The sequence below is a fragment of the Girardinichthys multiradiatus genome, chromosome 2 (assembly GCF_021462225.1).
Source record: "Girardinichthys multiradiatus isolate DD_20200921_A chromosome 2, DD_fGirMul_XY1, whole genome shotgun sequence".
NCBI classification, from domain to species: domain Eukaryota; kingdom Metazoa; phylum Chordata; class Actinopteri; order Cyprinodontiformes; family Goodeidae; genus Girardinichthys; species Girardinichthys multiradiatus.
The window spans coordinates 14,052,104-14,073,956 of NC_061795.1; the positions used below are offsets into that span (position 1 = coordinate 14,052,104).

The window sequence follows — 21,853 nt, forward strand, 5'->3', positions numbered from 1 at the left end:
CGAACACATTAACTACCATTCCACTCTGATGGTAAGTTTAGGGCTTTTACCCTCCTTAAATAGGACTATACATCCAATTGTCTCATGTCTTTTACAGCCTCCAAAGTTTGCTATGCATTTATACAGGTCCTTCTCAAAATATTAGCATATTGTGATAAAGTTCATTATTTTCCATAATGTCATGATGAAAATTTAACATTCATATATTTTAGATTCATTGCACACTAACTGAAATATTTCAGGTCTTTTATTGTCTTAATACGGATGATTTTGGCATACAGCTCATGAAAACCCAAAATTCCTATCTCACAAAATTAGCATATCATTAAAAGGGTCTCTAAACGAGCTATGAACCTAATCATCTGAATCAACGAGTTAACTCTAAACACCTGCAAAAGATTCCTGAGGCCTTTAAAACTCCCAGCCTGGTTCATCACTCAAAACCCCAATCATGGGTAAGACTGCCGACCTGACTGCTGTCCAGAAGGCCACTATTGACACCCTCAAGCAAGAGCGTAAGACACAGAAAGACATTTCTGAACGAATAGGCTGTTCCCAGAGTGCTGTATCAAGGCACCTCAGTGGGAAGTCTGTGGGAAGGAAAAAGTGTGGCAGAAAACGCTGCACAACAAGAAGAGGTGATTGGACCCTGAGGAGGATTGTGGAGAAGGGCAGATTCCAGACCTTGGGGGACCTGCGGAAGCAGTGGACTGAGTCTGGAGTAGAAACATCCAGAGCCACCGTGCACAGGCATGTGCAGGAAATGGGCTACAGGTGCCGCATTCCCCAGACCTGGGCTACAGAGAAGCAGCACTGGACTGTTGCTCAGTGGTCCAAAGTACATTTTTCGGACGAAAGCAAATTCTGCATGTCATTCAGAAATCAAGGTGCCAGAGTCTGGAGGAAGACTGGGGAGAAGGAAATGCCAAAATGCCAGAAGTCCAGTGTCAAGTACCCACAGTCAGTGATGGTCTGGGGTGCCGTGTCAGCTGCTGGTGTTGGTCCACTGTGTTTTATCAAGGGCAGGGTCAATGCAGCTAGCTATCAGGAGATTTTGGAGCACTTCATGCTTCCATCTGCTGAAAGGCTTTATGGAGATGAAGATTTCATTTTTCAGCACGACCTGGCACCTGCTCACAGTGCCAAAACCACTGGTAAATGGTTTACTGACCATGGTATCACTGTGCTCAATTGGCCTGCCAACTCTCCTGACCTGAACCCCATAGAGAATCTGTGGGATATTGTGAAGAGAACGTTGAGAGACTCAAGACCCAAAACTCTGGATGAGCTAAAGGCCGCTATCGAAGCATCCTGGGCCTCCATAAGACCTCAGCAGTGCCACAGGCTGATTGCCTCCATGCCACGCCGCATTGAAGCAGTCATTTCTGCAAAAGGATTCCCAACCAAGTATTGAGTGCCTAACTGTACATGATTATTTAAAGGTTGACGTTTTTTGTATAAAAAACACTTTTCTTTTATTGGTCGGATGAAATATGCTAATTTTGTGAGATAGGAATTTTGGGTTTTCATGAGCTGTATGCCAAAATCATCCGTATTAAGACAATAAAAGACCTGAAATATTTCAGTTAGTGTGCAATGAATCTAAAATATATGACTGTTAAATTTTCATCATGACATTATGGAAAATAATGAACTTTATCACAATATGCTAATATTTTGAGAAGGACCTGTAGTTTAAACTATCCATTCTACCTACTCCCCTGACCAACTCCCCTGTCTATGATGAAGAAAGCCATGTTTTTTCCCTTTGTTGTCGCACTAACTGAACCGAGTCTGAATCTTTTTATTTTTTATTTTGATGCACTCCTACTTCCAAAGTAGGGAGACAGGAAGTAGGGCGGAGAGAGGAGGAAGACATGTACGACAGGTCTCCGTCGTCGGAACTCGAATCTGGGACGGCTGCGTTGAGGAATGAGGACTCTGTACATGGGTTGCTCATTCTACCACTACGCCATGCGACACACTCCACTGAGACCTATTTTTGTGTAATTTCCAGTTCGATATCAACATTTTTAGAATGTGATTGCACAAACCATATTTGTAAATAAAATATTTATTATTTTTGCCATCCTGGAGGTTTCACTTTATACATATAATTCATACTTTAAAGTGCAATCGTTTTAGGATTTTATTTTGTGAGATGCCACAAAAATGAAAATGTTTTTGGTAAAAAACACACAAAAAAACTTTTTGGGAGAAATAATTGTTTAGGATAGTCTCTAAATCTGTGTTTGCTACATGACTTTTGGCTAAAAGTACATGGGACTTCCTTTGGCAGTCTTTTTTAACAATAGCTTTCACCAACATAAAGACCAGATTTGTGGAGTGAACAACTAATAGCAGAAAATTACAGATTAATAACAGATTCTCCACCTGAGCTGTGGATCTGCTGTTCCTCCAGGGTTACTGTAAGCCTGTTTGTTGGTTCTCTGGTTAATGCTCCTCTCACCCCAGTCAGTGTAGGTGGACGGCCATGTCTTGGTAGGTTTGCAGTTGTGCCATACCCTTTCCATGTTAGGTTGAACAGTGCTCTATGTCATGTTTAAAGCTTAGGTTGTTGTTTAACCTTAACCTGCTTAAAACCTCTCCTCAACTTTATTCCTGATATTACCTGGAATGTTCCTCAGTCTTCCTGATGCTGTTTGTCCTTCAACATTCTCTGTCTTTCCGTTTCTGTTTCTAAGGTCTTCACAGAAACATCGCATTCAGACCGAGATGAAATTACTCACTAGTCAGTTCTGTTTACAAATAAGGTAAATTCTGATGAGGATCTACCTAATTCTATATATGATTATCAGGGTAAAAGGGGCTGAATACAAATGCAGGCCACACTTTTTAGGTTATTTTTAATTTTTTCAAACTTGTCCATCCAATTTACAATTATCTAGTACTTTGTCTTAATCTATCACTATACATCCCAATCAAATACACTGAACCTTGTGGTTGCACTGGACAAAATGTGAAAAAGTTTAAAGGTAAAAATCTTCTTGTCAGGCACTGTGTACTGAGGCAGTGGTTCCCAGTGAAACATAGAGTTGGTGTCTTAGCAGCACCTATTAAAAACATTAATCTTAAAGTTTCCCCTCTCAAAAACCAGCAACAGGAAGGAATGTCAACATGTAATTGGTACTGTAGCGAGATCTTAGCTAATTTTGACAGTGGATCTCTGAAATTAGTGTTTCTGCTACAGCTTGCAGCCACTTTTAAGTAATGTTCCTTGCATTTATTTGGCAGGTTCTACATCCATGTGACATATAAGTTACAGACTTTACTGTATGCTCTATACATGGTGTCACTTAAACACATCTGGGAAGCAGAAATTCTCTGTAGAGAAACTGGCAGGCTTTAACAGGATTAACAAATACATTTCTCAACATCTTATTGGCAAAGCCATGAGCCTAAAACATTCCATCATCAGCTGCTAGGAAAAACATTTTTCCAAATATGTAGCTTCATATTAGATGACACCATGCAGCAGCAACAGCTGCAGAGCAACTTAGGGTGAAGACTTCCCACCACAGAAGGCAGTGACAGGACAATGTCATGGTGCTACTGGAGTTTTCTGTATAGACGCTCTTTATGATGGATCCCCTTTCTGTCCCATCGCTCCTTTGCACCCATCGGCCCAGAGGAAACTGATATGATGTCGGGTTTGATAACATCAGCTCAGCAAGAAGGAAACATGCATCGAGTCAAAGTTGGAAACCTAGCAACTAGCTATTTTTGTCCTCAAGTTAGCAACAGACATTTCAGTGAAATAAATGATGCTGCTTTTAATCCGTTTTCAGATTCTTTTGATGAAATATGTTTACAGCCTCAGTTCCTTCCTTTCAGATTTGCTTCTATCTGTGGTGTCCCAGCTGAAAAATACTGTAACTTACACCTGATTAAAAGTGTTTTCTCTTCTTCACCTACAACTCCCATTTGAGACTGAACTGGAGCTAATAAGTCATCCTGTCAAAAGATGATAGCTTTCATCTGCTGATGAGGACAGAACAGCTGGTCATCATGTTAGGAATTAATGGGCACCTGGAATGGCCTTGAGTCTCTTAGTTCAGAGCTTCAGGGATCCGATCTGTCTTAAAATACTTTGTGTCAACTCTCTCCCCAGTCTACTTTAGAAACATGCATCTGGCTATACCATAGAAACTTTTCATTCTGACTTGAAAATTCTCAGTTTCCATTTTTCCAACTAAATGAGTTTTTGAGGTTTCTGTAAGAGAGGTAAACAAACACCAATAGATCATCATTAATCTAATAAATTAACCTACATCAGAGAGTCAGGCAGCCATAAAAGTAGGTTGAGTTTCTCCACCTTAGACTTCCCGGAATCAAACTGCCATCCAATTGTTATTAGTACACTCATGTGGCGCAAGATGATATCTCCTACTGTAATTTTATAGCCTTTGAAGCCTTTTGCAGATTGAGTGAGTGACTCATGTGTACCGACATTTTTCAAGAAAAGGAAGATTTGCTTCTTGAGATGAAGTAACTGAAATGTTTTAGATATACAGTACTCTACGTTCCACCTCACATGATTATAAACAACAAAAGGATGGGGAGAGCATAGCAATTATGTCTACCAAATCTAAACAGAAGCAAACAAAGTTTGAAACATTCTTCTGTGCTCACTTCTAAAATGTAATTGATTGTTTGAAGAACCTCTGGAATGCAGTTTTTGCTGTAAAGGTGCAGGATGCTTCAGGGTCAGACATGGTCAGCTGCCCATCTCTGCATCTTTGGAATTCCCATTGGGCCGATTTCCGTGGCCCTGACTGACACATTGTGGTACATCAGGTTGCATAGTTGGTTGCAAAATATTGGTTGTTCTTGATGCAAAGCAATCTCTCCTATCATCTGCACTTTTGCTTTTGGTTTGGCCGATCACTTGTTGACTTCAGCGCTCTGCTGCTGCTGTCAGTAGCTAAAAGATTCACATTCTTCTCTCTCAACTCTCATTCTTTCCATCCACAAGAGGGAAAAAAAGATTAACTATTTACTTTATTTCTTTGCTTCAAAGCAAAGATATCAAGCATATAATTGTTTTGACCGTGGTCTACTGAATTCCTTATGAAATGTGAATAATGCCTGGAGCTGCAAATATGTGCTTGGTGGAAAACTATGATTTGCCTCTTTTTTGCAAAGACAAATTAGATCTGATAACTGAACATGGGGAGACAAAGGTTCTTATGTGATAACATGACTAGCTACAGGGGTTGGACAATGAAACTGAAACACCTGTCATTTTAGTTTGGGAGGTTTCATGGCTAAATTGGACCAGCCTGGTAGCCAGTCTTCATTGATTGCACATTGCACCAGTAAGAGCAGAGTGTGAAGGTTCAATTAGCAGGGTAAGAGCACAGTTTTGCTCAAAATATTGAAATGCACACAACATTTTGGGTGACATACCAGAGTTCAAAAGAGGACAAATTGTTGGTGCACGTCTTGCTGGCACATCTGTGACCAAGACAGCAAGTCTTTGTGATGTATCAAGAGCCATGGTATCCAGGGTAATGTCAGCATACCACCAAGAAGGACGAACCACATCCAACAGGATTAACTGTGGACGCAAGAGGAAGCTGTCTGAAAGGGATGTTTGGGTGCTAACCCGGATTGTATCCAAAAAACATAAAACCACGGCTGCCCAAATCACGGCAGAATTAAATGTGCACCTCGACTCTCCTGTTTCCACCAGAACTGTCCATCGGGAGCTCCACAGGGTCAATATACACGGCCGGGCTGCTATAGCCAAACCTTTGGTCACTCATGTCAATGCCAAACGTTGGTTTCAATGGTGCAAGGAGCGCAAATCTTGGGCTGTGGACAATGTGAAACATGTATTGTTCTCTGATGAGTCCACCTTTACTGTTTTCTCCACATCCGGGAGAGTTACGGTGTGGAGAAGCCCCAAAGAAGCGTACCACCCAGACTGTTGCATGCCCAGAATGAAGCATGGGGGTGGTTCAGTGATGGTTTGGGCTGCCATATCATGGCATTCCCTTGGCCCAAGACTGGTGAAAGATTGGTTTGATGAACATGAAAGTGAAGTTGAACATCTCCCATGGCCTGTCACCAGATCTAAATATTGAGCCACTTTGGGGTCTCCCAGTTTTGCACCCAAAAACGTGTAAAACCACAACAAGCAAAGCAAGCAAAAGCAATACATGCACAAGTAGATAAATATTATTGCCATTAGACATAATTTATTTTTTAATTTAGTCTAAAGGCTAAAATAATATCAAAAATGTTTTATTTGAACAATTAGAAAAATCACAGCAACAACAGGGGTCACATTAGGCACATTGTTTGTTGGTCAACTGTACCAGAGAACTTTGGGGAAACCTGACATGTTCCTTTCAAGATCTTCTGAGAGCTTCTGGTACTAAACAAATCAAGCTGATGTCATATTTATATTATTTAAACAAGACATTATTTAAACATAATTTGATGACTGTAATTTTCTTTATGGTGAACAAAATCTTCCTTAAACATTTCTCTCTTCCTCTTTCTTATGGCAGCAGCGTCTTTAATGTTTACTTTTGTGTAATCGCGTAACTAAAACATAAAGACCATTTCCCTCTTTTCAGTTCTGTATAAATATGGCTCTTTCCACTTATCTTATCTTAACCTCACACTGTTAAGGAACTAACTAAAATATGTACATTTCAACCAAGTCAACCAAGTAAATAAAATAAACAACTTTATTTTTTCCTATATCATACACAATTTATCCCCAATATGATAACCCAGTGACATTTTTCTCAAATACCGATTTTGGGATTTCAGCATGAAGATATTTACAGGTAATTCTTTACTTTCTTCATTTAAATGCTGAAAGTTTCAGATCTGTGTGAAAGATTCTCCTCTCCACAAGGAGCTCAGGGGTGGGATTCAGCAGATCAGAGATGTGTGTTTTAGGCAGCACTTTATGCCACTATAAATGGTCGAACAGTGAGTCAAATCAAACTTGATGGGACGCATTATTTCCTCTGGTTATTTTAAGCCTCCATTGCGAGCCGGATGACGACATTCTGTCCGGCTGCCTAACACTGGATTCTGTGTGAACCACGGCGCATAAAGAATACACGGCCTCACACACGAGCCTACAGTAAACATAGCCATGGGTTCACACACACACACACACACACACACACACACACACACACACACACACACACACACACACACACACACACACACACACACACACACACACACACACACACACAGAATCCCCTCCCTGGATCGCCTTTCCTCCTTTCCCTTTTTCGTCAGCCTCATTTGAAGCCAACATGATCTTTTGTTGGTTCTGCAGCTATATTTATCATCCGAATGCTACTTCAGTCTGTCATCTGCCAGATGCTGGGTCTTGTGCTACCCCTGTACCCCCAGCCCTGTAGACTCTGTCTGAAGTTACTGCGTAATGATGCCGTCTGGCCTCAAATTACTCAGAACGCTTCTTGATCCCATGGCAATGCTGATGAAAATCTTCAACAAGACAGGAGCTGGCGCTGATCAGCCTTTATGTCACCACTCAGCAAAAAGTGGCCCTCCTGAAAACAGTCTCCCGCCACCATTTTGTGGGAATTGCTGCCATCAAAATGATCATATTTATTTACAGATTAGGACACTTTCATTGTAGAAATCCATCAAGTGTTTGCAGGAAGATGAACACTGTGTCAGAATGCCTTCTGACCGAGTTCGCTGCAATATTTAAGAATTTAGAAATCTTCATTGAGGCTTACATACAGTGCAGCGCCTTTTGTCTCCTTAAAACCACAAACTTCAATATTTCTATTTTATGTAACAGGCTAACACACTTTTTTTCAAACAATAATCTGAAAATTGTGGCATATTTATGTATTAAGCTCCTTATAATCTTATACCCCTAAAGAAAACACGTTTAGAACAACCACTTTTTATTGCAATTACATCTGTATCTACCACCATTGCACAACAAGGGATTGGACATTTTGCCCATTCTTCTTTGCAAACCTAGTTTGAAGTTTGTGGCAAATCATGTAGAGAATAAGGTGCTCTGGTCAGATGAGGCCAAAATCAATTGTTTTGGCCTACATGCGAAAGGATTTCTGTGACAGAAAACCAACACTGAAGATCACTCTGAACACACCCCACGATGAACCATAGTGGTAGTGTCATGCTGTGGGGATACTTTTCTTCCGCAGGGACAGGAAGCTGGTCAGAGTTGATGTATGGAGCTAAATACAGGGCAGTTCTGGAACAAAACTTGCTAAAGGTTGCAAAAACATTGAGACTGGGGCAGAAGTTCACATTCCAACTGAAACCTAAACAAGACATATAGAGCTGCAATAGGAGGGTTTATATTAAAGTATATTCCTGTATTAGAATGGCCCAATCAAAGTTCAGACCTTAATCCAATTGAGAAAATGTGGCAAAACCTAAAAAATGCTATTGAAAGATGTTCAAACATTTCAGTCATTAAGTATTTAAAGTTGGTAGAGGCATACCAAAATAACAGGGTCTGAATATGAAATACAACTGGTTGTAACATGGCAAAATGTGAATAAGTTTGAATACCTTTGCAAGACTCTAAACATTAACAAATAGTACCTGTGTGTTGAAGCTCAATTTGGTAATCTTGAAAGCAAGGCAAACAGCATAATAGGGTCAAAAGCTTAATCACAAGAAAAATAAGTCCTGAGTGCAATATCTCATGATTAGCCACTCCGGACTTGTGCTTGTGAGTCATCTCCCCTCGGAGGTTGGGTGGGACTCCCCAGACTGACAACGAAATTCTTTTTATTGAAAATAATGAGTCATGTGCAGCTACCACCGCTGTAAAAATAGCACACTCAAGTCTCCAAGGGACAGTGTGAACCAGACAGACATGAAACAAAATACAGCCTCAGCTAAATGAAATTCAACACATGGCTTATGGATAAATCCAGTTTTACCCGGTTCTCATTTGATTTATCTAAACGAGCTCATGTGCGGTATGTAAAACAAGCCACGTAACCAGAGGGTAGAAATTTGCTGACTGAACATAACCAGGTCTGATAACAAACCAGTCTGTTTTAACAACTCTCAGACTTCTTTACTTCACTAACTGTGGCACGTTGACATTCTTTCACTTCCATTATTTGGCTATATTAGGTAAGAAAAACAAGACGGGACGATATGATTAAAGCCCTTTATGTTTGGCTTGCTCCTAGCTGACCAAGCCAGCTCCAGATGTTGGAAGGGAAACCTCAAGCTGTTCCCAACACTGTTTAGACCAATCAGAAGACAGTTCCCATGATATGATTCATGCTACTCTTCCAGTCCTTTCCCAAGCCAAAACTGATGAAACACTACCAGTTAGGACATGTACTGTGCCTTGCAGAAATATTAATACCCTTTAGAACTTGTTTGCATTTTTGTAACATTGCAGCCACAAAATATAATGTATTTTCATGGGATTTTATGTGATAGACCAACACTAAAAAGGAAAATGAAACATGGTTTTCCAATTCTAAAGAACAAGTGAAGTTTGTCATTTGTGGGTATTCAGCATCCTGATTTAATGGCTTCTCCAACCACCTTTGGTTACAATTATAGGTGCAGGTTTTTCTGGCTATATCGCTACCAGCTTTGGGTTTCACATATAGACACTAAAATCTTTGCCAGAAGATGACCCTCTGCCCCAATGTCAAGTCTATTGAAGCCTCTTGCGGGTTTGCTTCCATGGTTGCCCTGTATTTAGTTGCATAAGTCTTCTCATTAACTATCAACATCTTCCTTCTGCCTGCTGACTCCCCACAGCAGTATTCTGCCACAAAAAACAGTGACACAATACACACAGGTGGACTCTAATTACTGATTAGTTACTAATTAGGTGATTTTTTTAAGACAGTTGGTCATGTTGGAATTTAAATGTTGGATAAAGGGGCTGAATACAAATGTACACTTTTCAGATTTCATTTTGACAACCATGTATCCCTTTTTTTCCCACTTCACATTTATGCATTACGTTCTGTTGTTCAGTTCCATAAACTCCCAGTACAATACAGTGACTTCTGTGTTTTTAAAATATGAAAAATGTTTTACGGTACTTTAAGGTAAGAAAGGCAAGCCCTTCTAATGAACCAAGCATGATTATGATATGTAACATATTAAATTGGTTATAGACATATTTTGATGATACTTGCAGTAAACAAGTGGGACAGATCTTAATGGTTAATCCTTGAGGGACAAACCAAATGATTAATTTCACAAAGCTCTTCTGTTATTCTGTTTCTCTTTCGCTTTTCATCCTTTAGATAAAAGAGACAAAGGCCAGCACAAAAGGAATGCATTCATCCACAGTCAAACGATAAAACAGACAGTCTTCTCAAAAGAGAAAGAAAGAAAATACGAAAAGAAAAACCCATGGAGGCTGCTCGTATCGAGGCATCTGGTCATGCATAATTCCTGCTTATTGAAAGCTTGGCAGTCCTACGATGATGAGAATTTTCTCTGGAGTTTCCATTTTGGACACTAAACTCCCCAAAAGCTCTTATCAAAAATAAACATGCAATTCTGCTGCTGCTGCAGAGGCTTAAAAACAGGAGCTATAATTTTCTTATTTTTATTTTATTTTTTCTCAGGGTCAGCGGGTACAATGACAGAACTTGTGTCAGTCGGGCTTTGCAGTCGAGCAGATTTTAATCACATGAATTTGTAGAAATCATTGGTACTTAAAGATCTAGAAAGTAATTTATTTGTTTGCAGCTGACTCATTTACTATTTTCTTTTCAGCGCATGTGTAGGATGAATAGTAGGTATAGCCCAATGCATTGCTTTGGTATGAGATAAGCAGTTCCTTATAACTTTTACAGCATTATTATGATTTACCAGACCAGACCAAATGATGGTAACTAATTTAGACTCCAGTGTTGCTGCTTAAGATTAAAGCTTTTGTGTTACCACTGCTGACGTCCCTGTGTGTACTCAGATAACTGCTGATTAAAATAAATTAAATATGGATATATTTCAGATCCAGGCATAAGGATGTTTGATGAAAACTGTTTTTGGCACTGTATTGACCCATTAACAATAATTAGCAATTGCTTAGGTTTGATTTTGTTTAGAAATACTTTTGCAAAACTTTATGTGTAGCATATTTATTATTTGTTAAATTAGTGTATAAATGTACTTTTTATCTCATCAAATTCACCACTGTCTCTCTCCTCCTCTGTTAGCACCCTTTCTCTGGTGTTTTGTCCAAGAACTAAAAGTTTAATATTTTCCTCTTTCAGTCATGCAGCTTTAACTTCTTGTTGCTACTGCTGTAGGTTACATAGAGCTCTTAGAATTGCTAAAAATAACACGGCTACAAGGTAATCACAACAATCTGAAATCCCAAATTGCCACTTACAGACCTTGAATCTGGGGTGTAGCCCATCTGTCACGATACTGCTAAACAAGCCCCTGCCACCAGTTTATCTTGCTGATGTGAAGGAGGTTACAATAACAAAGGACCACCATGAGATGGCCTTTGACCTTCCACCTAGGATCAGAATTTGGGGCTGTGTTTATGTACAGAAACTCTTTTGTGCATATGAACTGGGCTAAATGAGGTTTGTGTGTGGGCTGTGTCCCCACTCTAAGCAGATCATATCCCTAAAATATAATCCAAGCAGCTTGTCTTTGACAGCAAGCCACCTCAAAGGGAGCAGTGTGGGGAGAGATCATCTGCCAAGGGAGGATAGAGTCCTCAAGGCGAAGGATGTTTTTTTTTTTGTTAGGGCTCCCGCATCACAATGAGAATAAACTGAAATATTCTGCTTTTGAACTCACTGAGAACTCACAGTGCATTCAATAGGAATAGGAAAGCAGGATTCCTCTCGTTGTTTGGAAGAAAGGTTCATCTGGCACATCTGTGAAGTCTGTGAAGGACAACCAGATGGCTTCAGCTCCTGTTCCCCTTCACTGAAGAGTGATTCTGTCCAGGGCTACATGAGTCATACATTATGTTTGCAGATATGGCCATCTTTCACCACAGCTATCACTCAGTGCTTCCCTTGTGACATCTTAAACACGAGACACTGAAAAAAACTTTAGAAGGAGAAGGACAGAGATGGTCACAGCTATCCACAACTCTTAAGTCTATAATGACCAAACTGAACGTTCTCAAATCCATGGCAACTAGTTGGCTTATGCCACTACATTTCTGTAGGTTATGAACTAAAATCCTGTGCTGTTCGATACACATTTAACAGTTCTGTTTCTTTACTGAACATTGCATTTATTGAAATGAGAAAGGAAACAGATCTTGAGTTGCCCTGTTATGTTGACAGTTTGCTAATAAAGACTTCTCGTCAGCCTGACAAATGGCACTCAGTTACAAAAGTGTGGCAGAAAGCTCTACCACTTAAAATTGTGTGGCAAAATGTTGAGTACTAGTCAAAAAAGAAACATAGCAAAGTAAAAAGGAAGATACATATAATCTTTAAGCACTGTGACACTACTGTGGGCTATATGTTAGCCACTAACAATGCTGAAGTCGGCATCTGCTTCCTGTCAGTGTCAAACTAAAGGGCAATTTTACAAGTTCTTAATGAGTCTGGACTGCATTTGATTAGCTCCACTTTAAAATCTAAAATACTTAAAGTGATCAAATAAGGCATTCAGAAAGTCTGCATTATGTAGATTAGTCAAACCTGGACTGAAATATTTTACTCTGATTACATTTGTTTTATAACTTAATTTGGGATTTGTAAAATCTTTCCTAAATTTTTGAAAACCAAAAATTACTTTGCCCCCAAAGATTTCTACACTCTTAAGTCTTATTCTTTTGTTCTTATGAACCCAACGTCATGAATTATTTTGTCTTATGTGATCATTACATAACTATTCAACCTTGTAATTTATTTATTAATTAGCAACCTGTAATGTTTATCAGTTCAGAAATAAAAACTATGCATTTATGTTTAAAGAAAAATTTTGCAAATAGATTAACACCTCTAAATATCACATTTTTGAAAGAATGCAACAGCAAGTACTTTTATTGTGTATAACCAGAAGGGTTTTGTAATGACTCTATGTCAATGGCAAGAGAATAAGGCGTCAGAGAGAAGCTAGGTTTATTTGAAATAATCCAAAAACATTTAATACAGAGACCAGCTTGTGTGAGATCTATGTAGTCATTATGAAGATACAGCTAAAATGATGAGAGTATTAAAAAAAACATTAATAATCCACAGCTTGGGAGTGTCCCAGGCTAATTAATCAAATACAACCTTTCACTGGAGAATATTTACATTACTGTCAGAGCTGCTGGCCGTTTTACCTAACACCCTACTTTCAACCCAGATTATGTTAAACAAAGATCGTTTACAGGACTCAAGTTTCAGACCATGAAATATGAGTCAAGTTTTGAGTCTTGAGAGTGTGCGTTTAAAGCTGGTCTTGAGACTTTAAAGAGCAAGTCCAAGTCAAATCTAAGTCAAATCTTTAGTCTTTACAGTGAGTGTATGTCAAGTCTCTAGTCTCTTGAGCACATGTCCAAGCCATATTTCTAGTAAAGCATGAGTCCAAGTCAAGTCTTGATGTTTTAGAGCACAAGTCAAGTCTGTAGTCTTAAGACTGCAAGTCCAAGTTAAGTTTCAAGTCTTTGTTCGCAGTACTTAATTGCAACTCAGGTCCAAGAGCCAAACTGTGTTCGTATCTTTGGTAAGTGCCTGTTACTGACTTGTATATGGGACAACCAGCAAGGACAATGAGTTTGTAGCATGGATCCATTTTCTTAAAATACATTTTCACAGCATTCACATTAGATCAAAGTACTGCTTGACAGTAGATATAATTTCAATAAGCCCAGTATAATCAGAAATATTCAAGCTTTCTAATAAGCACACTGAATTCACTATGTTGGATTCCCAAATGACCTGTGGCCTTGAGTTTTTTTTCTAGGGATTTTGAGTATAGGGCCTGGGGCAACTGCTCAGTTGGTTATCTGGCCTTCCTCCAAGGTCATTCAATTCTACTTGGGAGGGGAAACTCTCAAAGTGAAATAATTTTCCAAATGATCCAGACTTCAATTTATAGATTTTAACCTGCCACACACACTAATCTAATTTTTTACGCTTTTTGATTTTCAGTTTGACTTCTATTAATAGGTTGTTTTACTAAGCTAGCAAAAGGCTTTGGCTCGTGTGTGCCCTGTATAATTGTTTCAAGGTTAGTTCAGTTTAACGAGTAATAAGATGAAGCAGCTGTGGTCGTAATTAGGGGAAATGAATGATAAAATACATGCCGTGCCCTTTCATTTCAAGCACTCTTTGGCATATCTTGCTTGTAGCTGAAATGTTTATTTGACCACACCATCACATTTGAATGAGTGGAAAAGTTAGCGTGTCACTCTCAAGGACACCTTGACAGAAGTGAGAGCATTGCTGTTACAGGAATCAAGCCTTTAGTTAACCTACTCTGGGCCCAATGCTGCAATAACAAGGCTGCTTACTCTGTGGATGCAGGTTGGAAAATTAATTCAATAGCGAAGAGATGAAGTTAGAGATGGAAGGAGCAAGGCAAGGCTGGCTGCTCATAAAGACAACTTTAGCTTCTCAGCTTCAAGGATGTGTGCCTGGGGCGAGAATGCCCACTATAGTTAATAAACCATGACTCCCTGAAACTTTCTCTCTGAAAGTAGCAGCCAGAAATGTCAGGCTTGCAATGAGGAAGTTATATTATGAGAAATATGATCAATATTGATTGCTTCTCATGCTCAGTGATGTTAGAAGGGTCTTGCTTTCATTAAGCCAAAAGGACAACCTTGTCAGTGAGCAAAATATCTTCTGTACAAAATGACTAGCACATAGGGAAAATGCTGTCTTTCTAAAGCAAAGAAACCTCTAGAGTTTGTAAAAAGGCCAATGTTTAGACAAAAAACCCAAAAAAAACCAACTTATTTTGAATCATTGCTTTTGAATTTATAAAACAATTCATTCTTACAAGTCTCACAGAGATGAAGACAACAGCAGAATAATTTTGCTGGAAATTTGTTCTTCATTTGCACATGAACAGATGTACCATAAAAATGTTTAGCTCCGCTGCAGAGGTGCACCGTTTTATAGTCTATTTGTAGAAGCGACGTCCCATCATGTGTGTAGGAGACCATTCGCATGAACAAAGAAAATGATTTTGAGATTTTAAGCTGTTTTGGGCATAACATGATTAGCATTACTCCAGGTGTGTTTAATAGAGAAAGCAGACCTTTACCTTTACTCAGCTATTTACAGAGGTTCAAAGCTCAAATGAATACAACAGAGCAACTATGTTTCAATATACACTACCGGTTCAAAGTTTTAGATACACTTTCTCACTTAATGGGTCTCTTTATTTTCATGACTATTTAAATTGTAGATTCTCACCAAAAAGAAAACAAAAAGCGTGAAATAACTCTAAACATTTTTAGATTTTAGATTCTTCCAAATAGCCACCCTTTGCTTTGATGACTGCTTTGACCTCTTGGCATTCTCTCCATGAGCTTCATGAGGTGGTCATCTGAAACGGTTTTCCAAAGAGTCTTGAAAGAACTTCAGACGTTCATTGGGAGACGGCCAAAGGTTAATCTCTCAGTCATCACAGCAAAGGGCGGCTACTTTAAAAAATCTAAAATATGAAACATATTTAAAATTATTTTACAATTTTTATTTTGCTACATAATTGCATATGTGATCATTCATTGTTTTGATGCCTTCAGTGAGAATCTACGTAAAATGTAAATAGTCATAAACATAAAGAAAACCATTAAATGAGAAAGGCATTATAAAACTTTTGAGTGTAGCGTATGTCGTCTCACTTCTGAAACATTCTGACAGTGGGTATGAAGATACATGCTTTTTAAATATGAAAAGCAGCCCCAATTCTGTCAGTTTTGTCAGGAAGTCAGTTTTGTGCATTTTTATGGACCTAAACGGCAAAATTGCAAATGGCGATGCTGTCTGTTGTAGTACCCTGAATGAACAGCTCACATCATACCTTCATAACAAATTCAATGGCTTCTTATAGCATGTGTGATTCTTTAGGACACATTTTTGAATACATTAATGATAGCAAAACTAGCTAACTTTAAGCCTTCTAAACCAAACAGTGTTGTTAGCAGGACTTGTTAGCTTTTAGGTATGGTATGCTCACTAATTGGAAAAGTATTGTCTTTTCCTGCATAGCCACTCTCAGATCATTGATGAAAATCTTCTGTTTACTAAGGATTTTCTCTACAGACATCACACTGTTGCGTAATGGGGCAGGGATTTGGGAGTTGTCTGTGAAAACTAAATAAACAGCAAAACAGTGATGCTATTCTTTCCCTGTTGCCCAACATTAATGTGCCATTATTCTCTTGATAATACACAAGGAGAATCATATAAAATCCTGATGTAAATTTCTTTGTTCAGCTTTGCAACTCAGAATGAACAAAGAAACCCACTGGTGAAACTCAAATATGTAATAAAACTGATTGTAGATTTAGTTTTTATTACAACTCATTTGAGAAACATTTTATCAATAGGTGAGATTTTTCATGCCTTACACATTGATTACACAGGGTGTAGGGAGCATAAAATCTTCACATCCATAGGGGTTCACTTAAATACTCATATTTTGTACATCTGTCTTTTCATGTTTGTTTTGCAGAAAAAACCAAATGCACTAAATGGATTTTCAAAAATTAAATTTAGGATGCTGTTGGGGCAAGAAAAAAGTCATTATCTGTTCATTGTTTGGAGAACGGAGTGGCAGCACACGTGGGTTTTAAAGAAATACAGGTTCAGAATGTACTTTTAACAGCATAAGGGAGACTATCACCATACCAACCAAACTTGCAACCTCAAGGACATTATGGATTGGAAATATCCAGCTGGCCAATTTTTTTCCTAAATCCAACGAAAGCCCAATTTACGAAAACATAAATGGTTGCTGTGGAGATTTTGAGCTGTTGAGATGTTTTGAAGGGAAAAACTCGAAACAGGAAGAAGTCATGTCCAATTTTAGATATAGCTATGATAAAGTGAGCATCCCCTGATGTGGAAAAGTGCTCTCACATGGCTGCTCAATACAACGCGGCGCAGCCTGTCTGTTTCTGAGTCATAAAAATGTCACTTTTACATTTCACAGAGAGATCAAATCTTAATCTCAAAAGTTTGCAGACTAGTTAGTATGGATTGAAGCAGCAACACCAGCTTTTACAGGTATAATGTTGGAATCAACCATATGCCTTTCAGTAAGACAACACCATGATAATATTGGTTAGTGTTAAATATTAGTCATTTGAAATATTATATTCATTTAAGTATTTCAATTGGCAAATGCAATATTTAATAATGGTTGAACTCTAAGAACATTGACTTATTTATTTTGGTTACAAATCCTACTTGAACATTTTAATTAGAATTTTACAAAATTATTAACTACTCTTGTTGTCATGTGAGGTGTCCAGCAGAGAACAGTAAGGCTGATATGTAGGTACAAGTTCTGTTTAAAGTGACTATATCCACTTTTTAATTTTTTTTAACTGTCCTATGACATGCAATTGAGAACATGTGTGTGTTTATAAACAAGACGTTTACTTTATATCCAACTTGAACCATTTTAGTCATAGTGCTGTGGTTGTCAAGGAAAATGGTTTACATGCCCACCTTGTTAACGTAACTTTCAGAAAATGTGTATTCAATTTGAACTGTTTTTGCGACAGCCTTGATGTTAAAATCTAACTTGCTGTCAAGCAGAGGCTCTTTACAATGTCGCAACAAGTCACTGAACAGGGTGTAGCAATGGTTACATTTAAAAAGTTTCTATCCAACTTTATTTTAGTGACAGGACTAATGCGAAAGTTAGTTTTCCAAGCAAGCAGAGCTTCTTAACCCCGAACCAGACATACCAATAAAGACAATGTTGCTGTCGAAGAAAATGTCTCCATACCATATTGTTAGAAAATATTTTTTTTAAATGCACATATTTCACTAACGTTTTGTACCTTAATCACAAATCTATTGTTATTATTTGTTTCTTAACATTGGAGGACAAAGCACAACACCTTTGTTATCATAGGAATGACCTGGAATGACCTAATGTAGTTTGGTAAGTATATTTGAGTTATTTAGCTGTTAAACTTACATATTTCTACTTTGGAATGCTGATCAAAATTCAGCCAAGAGAAATGTATCCTAATTGGTAGACCAGTTTTATAAGCTAAGCAGTGTTTCTTTGCAGAAGTGCATCTTATACACAAGATTTTCTGAAAAAAAAATAAAGACTTGAAATCTGTTCTATAAATGATTTGGCTATGCCTAAATTGCAACATTGTTGTGGAACAAGGATGCTGTTAAATGCAGTCAGAGTTTCCTGCAGGGGAAATTTGAAAGGCCTCTCCACAGAAAAAAAAAAATTATTATGGCAAAGCAGTAGGGGCGAAAGCGCGCGACCATATACAGAGGGTTCGAGTCCCGGACCCGGCAACATTTACCGAATGTCTCCCCCTCTCTCTACCCCTCTTTCCTGTCTACCTACTGTCAAAAAATGGAAAATAAAGGCCACTAGTGCCGAAAAAATATCTTATTATGGCAAGGCAGGCTCACTGCGCTTCATCTAAACAACTACTGCTCCTGTACAAGATGTTCCTGGACCAAACAGGTACAAACAGATCTCTTAGTAACAAATGGAAGACACAATAAAAGGCGACAAAAACCTTTAAGAACAAGAACTTGTTAACATTAGAAGTGGTGAAATACAAGGAAAAGGTGCAACACTCTTTAACCCCTTATAGATCATTTGCATAAGAGCTTGTAGGAGCAGCTTGTGGTAGGTATTTCTGGAGTGAATAGGGGCCCCACAATCTAATCAGGGACTTGGTACATCTGGTCAACATTAGCATTGTGCTCTCAAGGGTCAGTGGGTGAGCTCTGTCACACTAAGAACGTAGGAATTATGCCAGCACATATTATTAGGTGAGGAGAAACTCTTGCCCTTTGCAGTTTTTCCCAGTTCACCCTGCTATCAATTTCAGTAGAAGAGCATTAGGTCTTTCAGAAAAGTATCAACAGCCATGTACCATTTTCAAATATTATCACGTTAAAACCAGATTTATTGGAATTTTATACAACAGACCAACAAAGTTTTTGTGTAGTGGAAGAAAAATTAGGCGTGTTTTCCTAATTGTATGAGGTGTGTGGCATGTATTTTATTCATTCCCATCAAACCCCTTGAGTGAGAACTTTACATTGACTCAAAGGGTCAATATATCTCCAAGTAGCCTTTTGGGGTATGACTGTAGGAGTTCGGAACATCTAGAGACTGAAGCCATTGCCCTAACGTCTTGCCAACATAGCTGAAGCTCAGGCAGATTGGATGAAGAGCATTTCTGGACCATAATTTTAAAATATTGCCACCTATTTCCAATTGTATCTAGTTCTGGACTCTGGGCCATTCTGAAACATGAATATGCTTTGATCTAAACCATTCCATCATAGCTCTGGCTGAATGTTTAAGGTTGGTGCCCTCCTGCAATGTGAACCTCCACCCCAGTCTGAAGCCTCTAACATGTTTTCTTCCATCAACCCTGTATTTAGCTCCATCTATCTTCCATCAACTCTGACAAGCTTTGCTTCCCCTCCTGAAGAAATTATTTCAGTGTTCAGGTTGGTGTGCATTGTTAATTTTTTTTTACACTTGGTCTCATCTGACCAGAGTACCCAGCTCTGTATGTTTGTGTTGATTGTTTATGGCTTGTGGCAAACTGCAAACATAGCTTCTCATGTTTTCTTTCCACACTGGCTTTCCTCTTTTCACTTTTCTATGCCAGATTTTCAGGCTGCTTGACTAACAGTTGTTCTGTAGACAGAGTATCATAAAATCTAGATTAAATACATTAAGGTGTGCCAAAAAATGTGGAAAAGGTCAAGCCCTTTGAATAGATTTTGCAAGGAACAGCAGATCCTCAGTAAATTGCACCTGATGGATCTACCCAGACAGCATTACTCTGAAGCTTTGTGATGTTTGCACTATCCTTCAGACTGTTCTGAAAACTGCACCTCGCAGATTGCCAGCAGATGCAATTTGACCACACTCCGACAGGCCACCATTGGGTTGATGTGCTGCTAATTCTTTTAGCAAAGGTGTCACAGCCGCTACACCAGTCAGCGGGGCTTATCTGTAAATGAGCCAACAGGAGGGGCAGACAACTCTTTTTCATGCTTGTGATGAACTGATCACAGTTGGGAGGAAACCCTGTCCAGCTTGATTCTGTGCCACCAAAACAAAGCAGTATTCCCGTGTTCTGATCAAAGCTACTTTTTTTTTCCACATTAGCTGCCAATGAGCCTCTCCTGGAGAGGTTTGGCAGAAACTTAATTGAAGTGGAATGTGCGCTGACACTTTGGAGATCTGAAAGCAGAGATGGGGGAAAACAATGGGCGCAACACCTGTCTGAGCCCAAGACTTAAGCTGCCAACTTGTCATTTGTACAGTTTTCCTGCTGATGTTGTTTGCTGGTTAACTGGGTTGGTACTTTTAAATCCTGCAGCCTTTTGGTGTTTCACCATATCACAGTGAGGAAGTATACCTGTGTGACTTCACACAGTCTCTATGGGACCATTGTATGAGGCTTGGGCATAAAGCAGCCACCTCCCTCATGCATGCTGCCTCACTCACACATTTATAGCCTTGCTTTCCCTCACTTACTTTTATCTCTTCTCTCCGGGTGAATAAGGAGCAGCTTCTCCTGCCACCGTGGACTTCCCTTTGAAAGAGCCATTCATTGCTGCCGACACAGGGCACATAAGCGCACAAGGCTTCGGCTTCACTACCTCCTGCCTTTTGGCAACGTGTTTTCATTGCAAACATTCTCAAGAAAAATAAGCTTGCCAATTCACCCTGGCTGCAGGCTGAGAGGCAAAAAAACAAAAAACATAAAAGGATTAGATGAGAACAGATGTCATCTCAGACCTTTGGACAAGGGTTGGAACAGGCACATCTTTCCCCAAATGTATAAAGTTTCATCCAAAAAAAAAGGAGGCTTCAACACAATGAATGACATATGCACTGAGAATATGTAGGCAAGGAAAGAATTTACCTTTTTTAAAATAGCATTGAAGGTGAAGTTAGTTAAGTTAAAGTTTGAGGCATTAGCTCTCCAGCCTGTCATGTTTTGATTTATGCAACGGCCAAGCTTCAAGTCAAGGACAGGGATCTGATGTCCCCTCATACATCTCTGACCTGACAGAGGGGAGCAGGAGCAAAGTGGACACTAACAAAGTGATTTGTGGTGGCGCTTACCTCCTTGCACAGGGCTGGGGAGACAGAGAAGCAGGGTCAGGAAGGAACCGATCAGGACTGGATGCATGGCTCTCGTGGTTTGGCTGCTGAACGTTAAGTCCTACACTCTCACGTTAAAGATGCTCCATTCAGACGGGACTGAATGAGTTTCCAGTTTGGAGGGGATCTGCTACAAGATACTTCTGTATATGAGAGGGGCAGGGCCAGGGTGGGACCATGAGAGGGACGCCTTCTTTTTTCCCCTGTCTCCAGCACACACAAGCTTACATCTCTGTGTAACTGGAAAATCATATGCTGCCTCTTACTGCTGACCCTCTCAGACACTCCCAGATGAACAGCCTGTTGATTTACACTCGTGTAAAAGAAGAAGTAAATCTTATTAACACACACATGTGCTCAGTGTTGACAGACACTGGTTTACAAGTCTCTCACACCAATCCTGTCTTTCTGAATTATTCTCAATATTTTATTTTCATATTTCTAGATCTCCTTTCTTTTGTCTTAATTTGTAATCAGAACAGCACATGGAAAAACCATTCACTTCTAATTAAAGAAAATC

At 39.1% G+C, this 21,853-nt stretch overlaps 1 protein-coding gene across 1 annotated transcript in view; it reads right to left on the reverse strand.

The window, feature by feature from the left end:
• The window catches only part of cspg4 (chondroitin sulfate proteoglycan 4), a 114,239-nt gene extending 92,806 nt beyond the window's left edge, over window positions 1-21,433 (reverse strand). The window contains exon 1 of the mRNA XM_047350301.1: window positions 21,295-21,433. Within this exon, the coding sequence (XP_047206257.1) occupies window positions 21,295-21,361 (67 nt within the window). The 5' untranslated portion in view covers window positions 21,362-21,433. The remainder of the gene's footprint in view (window positions 1-21,294) is intronic.
• Between the last annotated feature and the right edge of the window lie 420 nt (window positions 21,434-21,853).